This window comes from Gymnoscopelus microlampas, assembly GCF_963454915.1.
Source record: "Gymnoscopelus microlampas genome assembly, chromosome: 7".
In the NCBI taxonomy this organism is placed as follows: domain Eukaryota; kingdom Metazoa; phylum Chordata; class Actinopteri; order Myctophiformes; family Myctophidae; genus Gymnoscopelus; species Gymnoscopelus microlampas.
Window position 1 is genome coordinate 28,490,278 of NC_139944.1, and position 12,108 is coordinate 28,502,385.

Below are 12,108 nucleotides of genomic sequence, written 5' to 3' on the forward strand. Positions count from 1 at the left end.
GGCTGGCAAAATGCGTATGCTTACTGTACTCTGTGGACAGAGTATGCCTGTCCCTACTGCTGTATGTGTAGGATGGTACAGTAGTACCATGCTGGGTTTGTGTCTTTGCTTGTGCATGCATGTTGCAAACCCCTGCCAATCAGCTATTAGCTCTTATCAGGCCAGTAAGCGCCTCAGAGCAGCAAAATGATATGATTACACGGTAACAAACTAACACACATACTGTAAACAGCGTTGGGAGTCAGAAAGCGAAAGGCCATCTCTTTTGATGAATGTGCCTTGGGCAGTAATGATGGCTTGAGCTAGGAGACAAATTGAATTGCGGGCCATGGCAGCGGATATGTAGCCCGGGAAGAACAGAGTGGGTGTTCTTCCTTTTTATCAGATGGGTTTGAGCCATTATGGGCGCGGTGAAGTCAGCAGCTGAGTGTTCTTTCCCTGAAAGCCTCTAACTGGTCAGAATGGAAAGCAGACAACACAGTGCAGCGCTGCCATAGAGGAGCTAATGGCTGCAGCCTGCGGGAAGGCGGAGTTGGACAGTCAAGCCCCGCCCTGAAGGTCTTGCCCCTCCCACAAAGTAATTTTAGGATTCATGCGACCTTTTCCCTTTCAGCATGGCAGATTGCCTGTTTGTCTGTGTGCAATTTTAAAATAGATTTTAACTGACAAAATCTGAAGAAATTGTCAAAAGTCACAACACATTGTGAGCTTGTTAGCCTGGCATTGCCAGACTAATATCACTGCGTAGATATTATAGTCTGGAATCTCTGAATGGAACCTGCATTTCAGGGGCAAATAAAAAAAAATGCCTCTGGTGATAAACCCGCCCCATATTTCCATCCCGGGCTCTGATTGGTCCCTCACAACTTCGGAGAGTGAGAAATAAAATCTCTATTGAGAGGGGCTAGACCTAATCTGCCAAGGGCATTTTTCTATTTTGCAATAGCAGATTCGTCTGGAACCAGGCTATGAGCTTGTAGATCAGCTATTTTAGGATTTAAGTGATTATGGGTTTTGGATAATGTAGTCACCCTACCCATGTGACAAGTTGCTGTGCTCAATCCCTTCGATCATATGGGACATATTCACAGGTACACAAAGAAGGAGGACATGTGCTTTATTTGATAATCACGAACAAGCGCAGCCACATAATAAAGCTGCAAATCCCTATTTTGTGCATAAATGTGGGCCTATTAGACGAATGAGAAAGGCGGGGCCAAAATGATTATCTTCCTATTTTTGTCAAAACAGCTTTGAAGCACAATCTCCACTGTCCAGCTTTGCCTCACAAATTGTGTGGTGTGGTGTGTGTGTGTGTGTGTGTGTGTGTGTGTGTGTGTGTGTGTGTGTGTGTGTGTGTGTGTGTGTGTGTGTGTGTGTGCGTGTGCGTGTGCGCGTGCGTGCGTGCGTGCGTGTGTTTGTATTACTATACTTGTGAGGACCAAATGTCCCCACAAAATTGTAGAATTTGAGAAATAGACATTGTAATGACCATTTTTCTTTCCTTTTTTAGAGATTTACAATTACAAAATGATTCAGGTTGTGGTTAGGGTTAGGATTAGACATTTAGAAGTTAGGTTTAGGGATTAGATGGTTATGGATGATGTACACTTAGTTGCTCACTGGTGTCATGCCATGCACTGAAAATCTGCTGATCTATAAGCTCACTTGTGGGCTTGTAGATCTGCTATTTTTCTTGGAAAAATTGGCATTGATAAAATCACTGTCATAAAACATTGATGTCCTCACAAGTATAGTAATACAAATGTGTGTGTGTGCCCTGCACAGTGGTGCTGCATTTAGTTAATCAGAAACTGTTTGCTTGTTTTTATGTCTTTGTGTCTGTGTACATATTTGAGTCTGCAGCTATGTCCTTTCATCTTGTATGTGAAACCTTTCCACTGGTGGACACACACACACACGCACGCGCACGCGCACGCACACACACACACACACACACACACACACACACACACACACACACACACACACACACACACACACACACACACACACACACACACACACACACACACACACACACACACACACACACGCACACACTCCCCTGTGCCTTTGTTCTAGTTGTCATGGTGATTGTAAACACAGGCACAGGAGGGGCCTGTCAGCTGCTGTCCCCATGTGTGACTCAGGGGCAACAGAAAAGTGATTGCTTCTCTATTAATCACATGTGGTATCAGGGGTTTGGTGTGCTAATCCCTCCAAAGGAGATTGTAATGTGTTCATATCAAAGGAGAGGAGAATGGGAGGAGAGGAAAAGGCAGGGGAGGAGAGAAGCAAAGAGGAATAAAAAAGCCATGCAGTGGTCAAGGGAAAGGAGAACACAAAAGAGGAGACAGACAAAAAGGTAGAGCAGGACGTGAGGAATAGAAGATGTAAATGAGAAGGTTAAAGAGGAGTGGCATGGGTGGCATAAAAGAAGAACAAAGAAGTGCTAGTGGATTCAGGTTAGGAGAGGAGTGATAGTGAATTCAGGTTAGGAGAGGAATGATAGTTCATTTCAGTTAGTTAGTTAGTTTCATTTCATTCAGGTCACATATAACAAACTATAACATAAAACAGTGACAAACTATATGTTTGAGATTACTTTTAAAGTGATGATGAACCTTACAAACACTGACAGCCAATGTTCAACACGTTAGGTTCAACACATCACTCACATTCACCATGTTCCAGGATCACAATATTATAATTTCAGTGTGTATGCACACATGCAGTAATTATCGTTATCATTCTTGGTGTGGATGGCCCAAATGTTTGAGAACCACTGGTTTAAAGAACGTTAGGAAGCATGCCCAAATAAGAATCTACACTTTAGAAACAGTCCTATAAAAACTGCAAACCGCAACCACCAATATTGCAAGCAACATTACAGAAGAACAAGCCCAAAGTCGCTCATAATAAGCGAACATGGCAACACTAATAGTGTCATGCGACACTGTCACTGTAGTATACTATAAAAAGTGTCAACGCATCAATGAGACATGTTTGTCTAGCAACACATTCATTGCATGACATTTTGTGAACAAAGCAGAAATCAGGCTTAACATTTTTTTGGGCCAAAACATTTCCTTGCAGCCTGAAAATAAAGGCTACAGTATGTTCACACTTTCATCAGATTTGTGGCCTATCCAGATTGGAATCAGATTGTGTTTATCAAGTCTGAACAGCAAAAAGCTGATTTTTGCAAATTTGGATCACATTCCTTAGTTTTGTTTTGGGCTGCCAGTCTGAACAAGGCCTAAATGAGCACAGTTGAATATCTCTTCATCCATCTATGTAATAATAAACTATATATTTATCAATCCTGTTTACACCAAACAGTATCTCCACCTACTGTATACAGGCTCCATCTACCCACTCAACCAAACTACAGTAGCCTGATTTCCGAACAAGCTATCTATAATTATCTTCCTTCCAGCCCTCTTACCGACTGTACCTAATAACATATCGATCTACATCTACATCTGACATAAGATGTAGTCACGATTTCCGAATGTACAGATATATCAGCGGATCATACATTCACAACAGGAAACAGGAGGGAAAAAAACAAAGAGAGTAAAATAATAATGAAAATGAAAGAAAGAGAAACAAAAAAGTGTGTGTGTGTGTATGTGTGTGTGTGTGTGTGTGTGTGTGTGTGTGTGTGTGTGTGTGCGTGTGCGTGTGCGTGTGCGTGTGCGTGTGTGTGTGTGTGTGTGTGTGTGTGTGTGTGTGTGTGAGAGGGTAACCCTTGAGGGTCAAATGTCCTCACAAGTATAACAGAATTGTGAGGACAATTTTCCTGGTCCTCATATGGTTGGGGCTATAGGTTTAGGATTAGACATTTCAAGGTTAGGTTTAGAAGTTGGGGTTGGAGTTCTGGGCGATTTATAATTAGTTGCACGCCAGTGCCGTGTACCGCAAATAGCAAAGCTATAGCAAATAGCAAATCTGTCGCAGCGTGACATGTTGTGAGTTTATAGACCTGCTATTTTCACCCTTAGTGTTAGGTGTAAAAATTGCCCAAAATGATAAAAATACCATGAATGAACTCACCGTCCTAAAAGGTTGATGTCCTCACAAGTTGTGTGTGTGTGTGTGTGTGTGTGTGTGTGTGTGTGTGTGTGTGTGTGTGTGTGTGTGTGTGTGTGTGTGTGTGTGTGCGTGTGCGTGTGTGTGTGCGTGTGTGTGTGCCTGTGTGTGTGTGTGTGTGTGTGGGTGTGTGTGTGTGTGTGTGTGTGTGTGTGTGTGTGCGTGCGTGTGTGCGTGTGCGCATGCGTGCTCACACTAGAGAGAGAGCGTGTGTGCAGCCATTTAAAAAAGGCAGACGAGGAGTCGATTGGGAGAACCTGTAGCCATGACAACAGGCTCAGACAAGTAGCGTGTTTACTGAGGCAGAAACGTGTCCAAGTCAGAGTTCCCCACAAGAAGCACAGCTTAGCTGAGCTTCACTGACCCCCCCCCCGACACACACACACACACACACACACACACACACACACACACACACACACACACACACACACACACACACACACACACACACACACACACACACACACACACACACACACACACACACACACACACACACACACTCCACCTGTCCCCCTGTACGTCAGTCATTCGCTACGGTAACATTCAATCAATCTTTCTCTGCAATGTTCTAAACCAGGGGGCTTTCAAAGTGATTTGTGAGCCAGAGACCACCCACCCATCCTGAGTAAGAATCAACCTAGGGACCGCTGTTGTGTCAGGTGATATGGGTTAAGAGTGTTTTTTCTTGAGTTGCCCATTATAATAGTATATTCTTGGCTATAGTGGTGGAGAGGGACTACTCTACAGTGTCATATCATCTTCTGGCTCCAACCTACAGTAGGCCTGTTCTTCAGGTATGTCAGTGTGGAGAAAAACACTCTTGCAGATATGTAGTGTCCTCATGCCAACAGTTATGGTCTCTAAGTTTCTCCAAAATGGAATAATGGAAAAAATATTATATATCCTACAGTACTGAAGGCATGGTCAGTGACCACATGCAATACCTTCACAAACCACCGGTGGTCCACCTGTTCTGAATCAATGGTTCTCAAAGTGGGGTGCCGAAACGCGGCAGATTGAAAAGAAAAATGTCTAACTGAGCTTTACTGTCTTGCAACTTTTATTTTGGAGTGCCGCTTTCTTTCCGCCTTGGTGGATTTGCCTGAAAATCTGGCAACAACTAACAGACTTCTCTGCCCCTACTGATAGCTACACACATTTGTAACAATAAACTCTTTCAACCAGCCAAGATTTATTCAAGATTTGCCTGGTGTAGACGGCCTATCCTGTCTGGGTGACCTTTATGTTGTTAATGGCTTGTTGGCTAGCTTTGAACAATCATGCTCCACATTCAACCGTCAGAACTCGGATCCGTTTAGGTATTTCCAAATTTGTAACTTTGTAAAATCCATCACATTATACCATTTCAGCCTCAGGCATTGACCATGTTCTTGCAGTTACTGACTTGTTAAAAAGAGCTTTCATATATTTTCATTTATCAGCAGTGACTCCACCTGCTCTGCATAAGATCAAGACAGGTTGGAAGACTGAACCGGGCAGCACTTTGTCAGATAAATGGTGGGTTGATGCGGTAAATGCAATAAACTCATCCTCCTCCTGTCTGTGGCTTACCCTCATTCAATTCAATGTACTTCATCCATTTTAGTAATGCTAGATTATTGAAGATTTATCCATACCTCTCTGATGCCTGTGACAGATGCGAACTGCCTATTCCCATATTGTTGAAGCAAGGGGGCGGGGCTGGCGGGGCTGGCGGGGCTGGGAGAGTCAGCGCACTGAAGTCAAGGCACAGACTACTGTGTTGTTGACGGACAACGGATGCACGCTTATGAGAAACAACAAAAATAAAACATGACAAAACAGTTGCGTGCATTAGCACAAGATGAGGATAAAGGAAACATTCAGTCTAAGTGTACAGCTTGCTAATTCTCGCCTACTACTACTACTTTTGTATTAGAAACTTTAAATTTCTCTAAATATTATAAACTTTCAGGACAGCCTAAGTACAAATATCAGTGAAGTCATTATTCAGTCCGACTTCACTGTAGCCTATAGTAGCCTTTTCATAAATAATATTCGTTTATCCTCCAATCAAAATTCGATTGGAGGATAAACCCCTTGAGATGAGATCATCTCATCATGGTTTTCGAGGGTGTCCTCAGGCACAGCGCACAAACAATGACAAGAAACAATCACACAACAATCATCAGCATGCATAATTATACACTGGCTCTGCACACATTTTGATGTGCTCATATCCTTTACATTGCACATTGTGTGTGTGTGTGTGTGTGTGTGTGTGTGTGTGTGTGTGTGTGTGTGTGTGTGTGTGTGTGTGTGTGTGTCTGTGTGTGTGTGTGTGTGTGTGTGTGTGTGTGTGTGTGTGTGTGTGTGTGTGTGTGTGTGTGTGTGTGTGTGTGTGTGTTTCCAGTGGTGTAAAGTAACTAAGTACATTTACTCAAGTACTGTACTTAAGTACAATTTTGAGGTATTTTCACTTTACTGGAGTGTGTCCAATTTTCTACCTTTTGCACTTTAAGTACATTTTGATACCAATACTTTTGTACTTTTACTCAGGTTTACCAATTACCGATTACTGATTACCGGACTTTTACTTGTAACAGAGTATTTCTACGTTGCTGTATTGATACTTTTACTTTTGTGAAAAATGTGAGTAGCCTACTTTTTGCACCACTGGAGCGTGGCGCATATCCTTTTGTGCATATTGTGTGTCTGTGTGGCTCATGTCTGTCTAAGCTTGTCTGCTTGGGAAACAGAGGTAATTCCTACGTGCTCTTTGCTTGGTGGTAGAAGCAGAGGTGGGTGTTCAGGAAACATGCTTTAATGCAGCTGATGGGAGGAAATCAATACCAAGAAGAGGAGAGCGAGGTGAAAGGGAGAGAGTCAAGCCCGATTTATACTTCCTTGTACGGCGGTGTCTGTCGCGTGTCAAAAATAGCGCTCTAGATCGCTATTTTTGGCATGTGACGTCGTCAGACGATGGATCACAAATGTGTCCGTTTTTGTGTGTGTGTGTGTGTGTGTGTGAGAGAGAGAGAGAGAGAGAGAGAGAGAGAGAGAGAGAGAGAGAGAGAGAGAGAGAGAGACAGAGAGAGAGAGAGAGAGAGAGAGAGAGAGAGAGAGAGGCAGGGAGGGAAGTGTTTGAAAGATAAGTAGAAAATGTGTGTGTGTGTGGGGGGGGGGGGGGGGGGGGGGGTGCAGATATGACAATTATTTGAAATACTTAATTATCTATACTATGTTTCTGTAAACATGTCATGCCAATAAAGCTCTCTGACCTTTTAAACAAATTGAAGAGGAAGAAACAGTAAAATGTTGGATGATTTGAGCTGTAACACCCTTCCTATGTGTACAGTACCTTCTACTGTTATACTTAGCCACTTAAACCCCAGCATATCCGTATTCTGGGGAAAAGTCTTGCAGAAAAAAGCCGATCGACAAACTCACAACGCGTCACGTTGCGACACGTTGTGAGTTTGTCGATCGGCTATTTTCAGTGAAGATATTTAAAGTAGAGTGAAAACAGATGAGGGACTCCGGTCAACCATATAATAGGATTTAAGTGGTTAGTTGTGTGCTGATGTCGCACACCAAAAAATTGCAGATCTACAAGCCTCCAATGCGTCGCAGTGTGACTCGTTGTGAGCTTGTAGATAGTCACTCTCATGCAGCTAAGTATACATTTACACAGGCTTTAATGTAGCTAACATGATGGACCCACTGTGCCATATACAGTCTTTCACGCCTCCTTGCCTGCTGTACTTACTGTATGTGTCTAATTACTGTAGAAATTACACCATTTACCATTGGGAATTCTGAGAAAAAAATCATACTTGGTAGTTGGTACTTAGTTTGACAGAAGTACTGTATACACATACAGTACTTCTGTCAAACTTACTAATTATATTACACACATACACACACACATACACATGAACAACACACATTCCCTCACACAGATGCCATGGTGATTTCTGTCCTCATTATCCATTGGTTGTAGCAGGAATTGCTTTATCGACTCCCTCTCAGAGGTGGCTGTGAATGTTTGCTGGTCCTCAATTACGGGACTTGTGTTCTGTCTATTCTATGCCCTATAGTTACACATCATACCAGTTTTGCTTGAATGGAAAGGATGTGCATAAAGCATAATAACTGACATTGAAAACACATCCCACCAACTGTGGTCAGCATTTATTTTTTCTATCTATATTTTTGCTATGAGAGGTAGTAGTCAGACCTTGTGTGTGGTTGATACTGTAGCTTATGAACACACATTGAGTGATGGTGTGACATTGCCCATAAAGTCACTGTTATAAAGCCTATTAATGAAAAACGAACTGCTTGAAAACTCTAAACAGAAAAACTATTTACATTCTTTTGTGGTAGGCTTCCTTCCGGCATGACAACACTTGCGCTAATATAGGGCTAATATGGCCTAGATAATACATTATTTGTTCAACCTCAATGCTGAGTGTCTCAGAAAAGTCATCTAAATTGTTGAACCTGAGTGTTCTGTTGAAATCGGATGGATTGTAATCGCAATCAGTGTGTGTGCTTCTTAATCCAAATAATGCGTGTTATTTGGATTAAGATTCACCTACATAGGTGGGTTCACAAGCGTGCACACCGATTGCAATCATAATCTAATTAGTAAGGTGATATCTGTGCCGTCACTGCACCAGCAGTTAAGACTAACTTGGAGCTGGTCTAAAACACAGTTTCTTTTTGACTCTTCTCTCTGTGTGTCTGATAGCATTATGCCAGGTCCCACCTCACTTTATTCATTCTTTTACCAGGGATCAATCAACATTTCATCATTTTCACATTGATGTAAATGAATTAGCTAAGAGCTAATTGTCATATGTAGTCTCTGATAGAAGGTTGTTAAACTTGATGGCATGTAACCATCAATACAAAACCATTTGGTATCTAGACAACGTGGGCACTGGTTGTAAGAATTCCAACTGTGTCGGTTGGAAAATAGCAATGATTATTGTGCTGCCCAGTAGCGAGGGTTTTTACAGAGTAGATTGGGGTCCCAGGGATGAAAATATACCATGTAAAAAAAAGAAAAGGAGAAAAAATGTAGATATTCACTGTATTATAGTGCTGGTTTCTCTATTCCCTGGCTCTTGGAATGTGGTTCCAAGGAATGCCTCAGCACCCTATAGGGGGGCAGAGGGAAGTGGAGGCATGTGCACAATAAGGCTTTTTTGGACTGAGGCCCAGGTTGGTATACAGCCTGCAGAATGCCAACTCTGGGCATTTTGGCCATGGGTAACCTGGTGAACAGTATGCCAAAAGACCAGTCCTGCTTACTTTGTGTCACTTTAGTACAATACGTTCTATTCTATTCTATTCCAGTGTGTGTGTGTGTGTGTGTGTGTGTGTGTGTGTGCGCGCGCGCGCGCGCGCACACACACACACACACACACACACACACACACACACACACACACACACACACACACACACACACACCGGACACACGCGGCCAAATGTACTGGTCAGGGTCATTTGTTGTAGGATTGTCATTTTTCAGTGTAATGGTTCACAACAGACTCCAATACAATAAATAGCATTCCTCTCAGAGCCTTGCATGACCTTGTTAATCAGCAGACAGTGCTGTAGTGAGTATTGATCATAGTCCTGGGGTGAGGTGAGGCCCTGAGGAATTCCATGTTGTTATCAGATTGATCTCAAGCCTCTACTTTCACTGGCTTGTGTGAGTATACTGGCAAAGGCCTCACTCAGCCAGAGTGGGAGATGTGAGGTATTGATGTGTGCTAGCTACACAATGCCCTAGAGGGGTGTACTCGGCTGTGATTATGGGTAGGCATGCCACCTACAGCTGAGGCGCACGACCGAGCTGTGAAGCTGTGAAGTTTCCTTGGGTGTTGGTGTTAACCCATTCAAACCGGGAACGCTGATCTGTGTCATCTTAGATTTTTAGCTATAACCATTATTTTATACTTTGGGCTATTCAAAAATAGCAGATATAAGCTCATGAGCTTGTAGATCTGCAATTTTTTTTTTAATTGTGAAAATATGTGCAAATATTTTTAAAGCGAACATTTGTAACTCAAATCTTTGCTTCTGGGGGGACAGGGGAGACTAAATATTTTGATGGGGGTCCGCGGCCAAATACATATCATTTTGCGTGGTCCTTGACATGGAAAAGTTTGAGAACCACTGATATTATAGCAACATGAGTGTTTCAGAAAACTGATTTAGAAGACATTTGTAGAATCGGCCTCAGATCTTAATGGGTTAATGTACGGCGTGATTCGTGATAGGGCAAAAGGGGGTGTGAGCCACTGAGGACTTTCTCCCAGTGGGATGGAAGTGTGTTTGGTGGTTTGCGTGGTGTTGCACGCGAGTGTAACAGCCAAGAATATACCCCCGGCAAACTAGACCTGTGGTTAAAGTGGGCCAGCCTGTTTCATACCCCGGGGTAACTGGACTAATAGCCCAGAATATACCCCTGGGTTTGAAACAGGCGAGCCCACTTTAACCCCGGGTATAGTTTGGCCGGGAGTATATGTTAGTGGGATGACAATCTGGGAACCCGTTTGACATCTTTTACCGATTCAGCTGAGATTAGTGAGACAATTAACCTGTGTCAACCATGCTGTCTAAAAGATGAATTGTTGCCACACATTGCCGACACATAAAGACTGATTTATTCTTAGTTGTGCACAGTGTCACACACCGGAAATAGCAGATCTACAAGCTCACAACACGTCACATCGCAAGGTGTCGTGAGTGTGTGTGTGTGTGTGTGTGTGTGTGTGTGTGTGTGTGTGTTTGTGTGCGCACACGCACGTGTTGTGTGCGTGTTTCTGCGAGAGAGAAATAAAATTTAAGCTATCTTAATGTGTATGTGATGTTTTTATTTCCACAGCTGGACAACCCTGATGAGCAGGCTGCCCAGATCAGAAGAGAGCTGGATGGACGGTTGCAAATGGCTGACCAGATAGCCAGGGTAAAGTAATCTCTGATTTTAGCCCACTTCATATTAGGCTATTATCTGTATATATAACCAGGTTGAACAGAACATTACCAGTTGTCTAGATCCACAGGACTGGAGTTGAGAAACACCTTCATGACATCAAAAATGTAAAAACTAAAATAGCAGACGAAAAATGGAGGTCATGTTATTGAAAAAAAAAGAAAGAAACAAAATACTCGGGAATGCATGGTGTAATAATAATTTAGCAATAATACACAAAACAATGACTATACAATGATTCCAACAAAATAATAGACATTGTAGTAATGAACAGTGGATTTCTGCTCTGAAGGAAGAGCCATGAGATCGACTTTCCTTAGGAACACCCTTTCATTCGTAACCTGTGCCAAACTGTGCCCTGTACACCGCTCAAATCACATACAACAGCTCCAACCAACCCAACTCAATGATACAGAAGGCTGGGGGTTCCTGTAACCACTCCTTTAACCCATGGTGTAAACACAAATTAAATAAATGAATACAGGACATCGCAAAACAACATAGCACAGTAATGCCCATAACAGTCCCCAAAACATATTCCTGTTACAAATAATAACACAATTAACAACAATAACTGAACCCATGGCCACCGCCGCCGTCATTATTGCCAGTATTGCCATGGCAACACTACTTTTCAAGCAAGTATTGCCTGGCAGTGGCAATACTACTTTTTCTTCCAGACCAAATGGCATTTTTATTTATTGAACACTTGAGTATTAAACCTCTAATGAAGAACTGACTGCATCAACATATTATTAATATTATTGTCCTAAACGGCCTCAGCGCCTGAAACGCCTCCCAGGCGAAGGGAAGCAACGTCTTCCCAGACAATGGACATGGGAGCATTGGGAGGCAGGCCATACCTGGCTCCTGCAGCCCCACACTTCACAACGACTGCGCCCACGGCCCATGCACTGTGTTGTGTTGTGTTGTATTGTAAACTGATCAACTCCTTCTGGCGACTCCAGAGCAAGCTCACTAAACTAAATACACCCAGATTCAGTGGTAGG

The 12,108-nt window shown here is 42.8% G+C and overlaps 1 protein-coding gene across 1 annotated transcript in view; it reads left to right on the forward strand.

Moving 5' to 3' along the window:
• Nucleotides 1-12,108, forward strand: part of cadpsa (Ca2+-dependent activator protein for secretion a) — a gene marked incomplete at both ends in the record, with an annotated part of 121,414 nt that overhangs the window by 32,276 nt on the left and 77,030 nt on the right. The window contains one exon of the mRNA XM_084061778.1: nucleotides 10,991-11,071. Within this exon, the coding sequence (XP_083917904.1) occupies nucleotides 10,991-11,071 (81 nt within the window). The remainder of the gene's footprint in view (nucleotides 1-10,990; nucleotides 11,072-12,108) is intronic.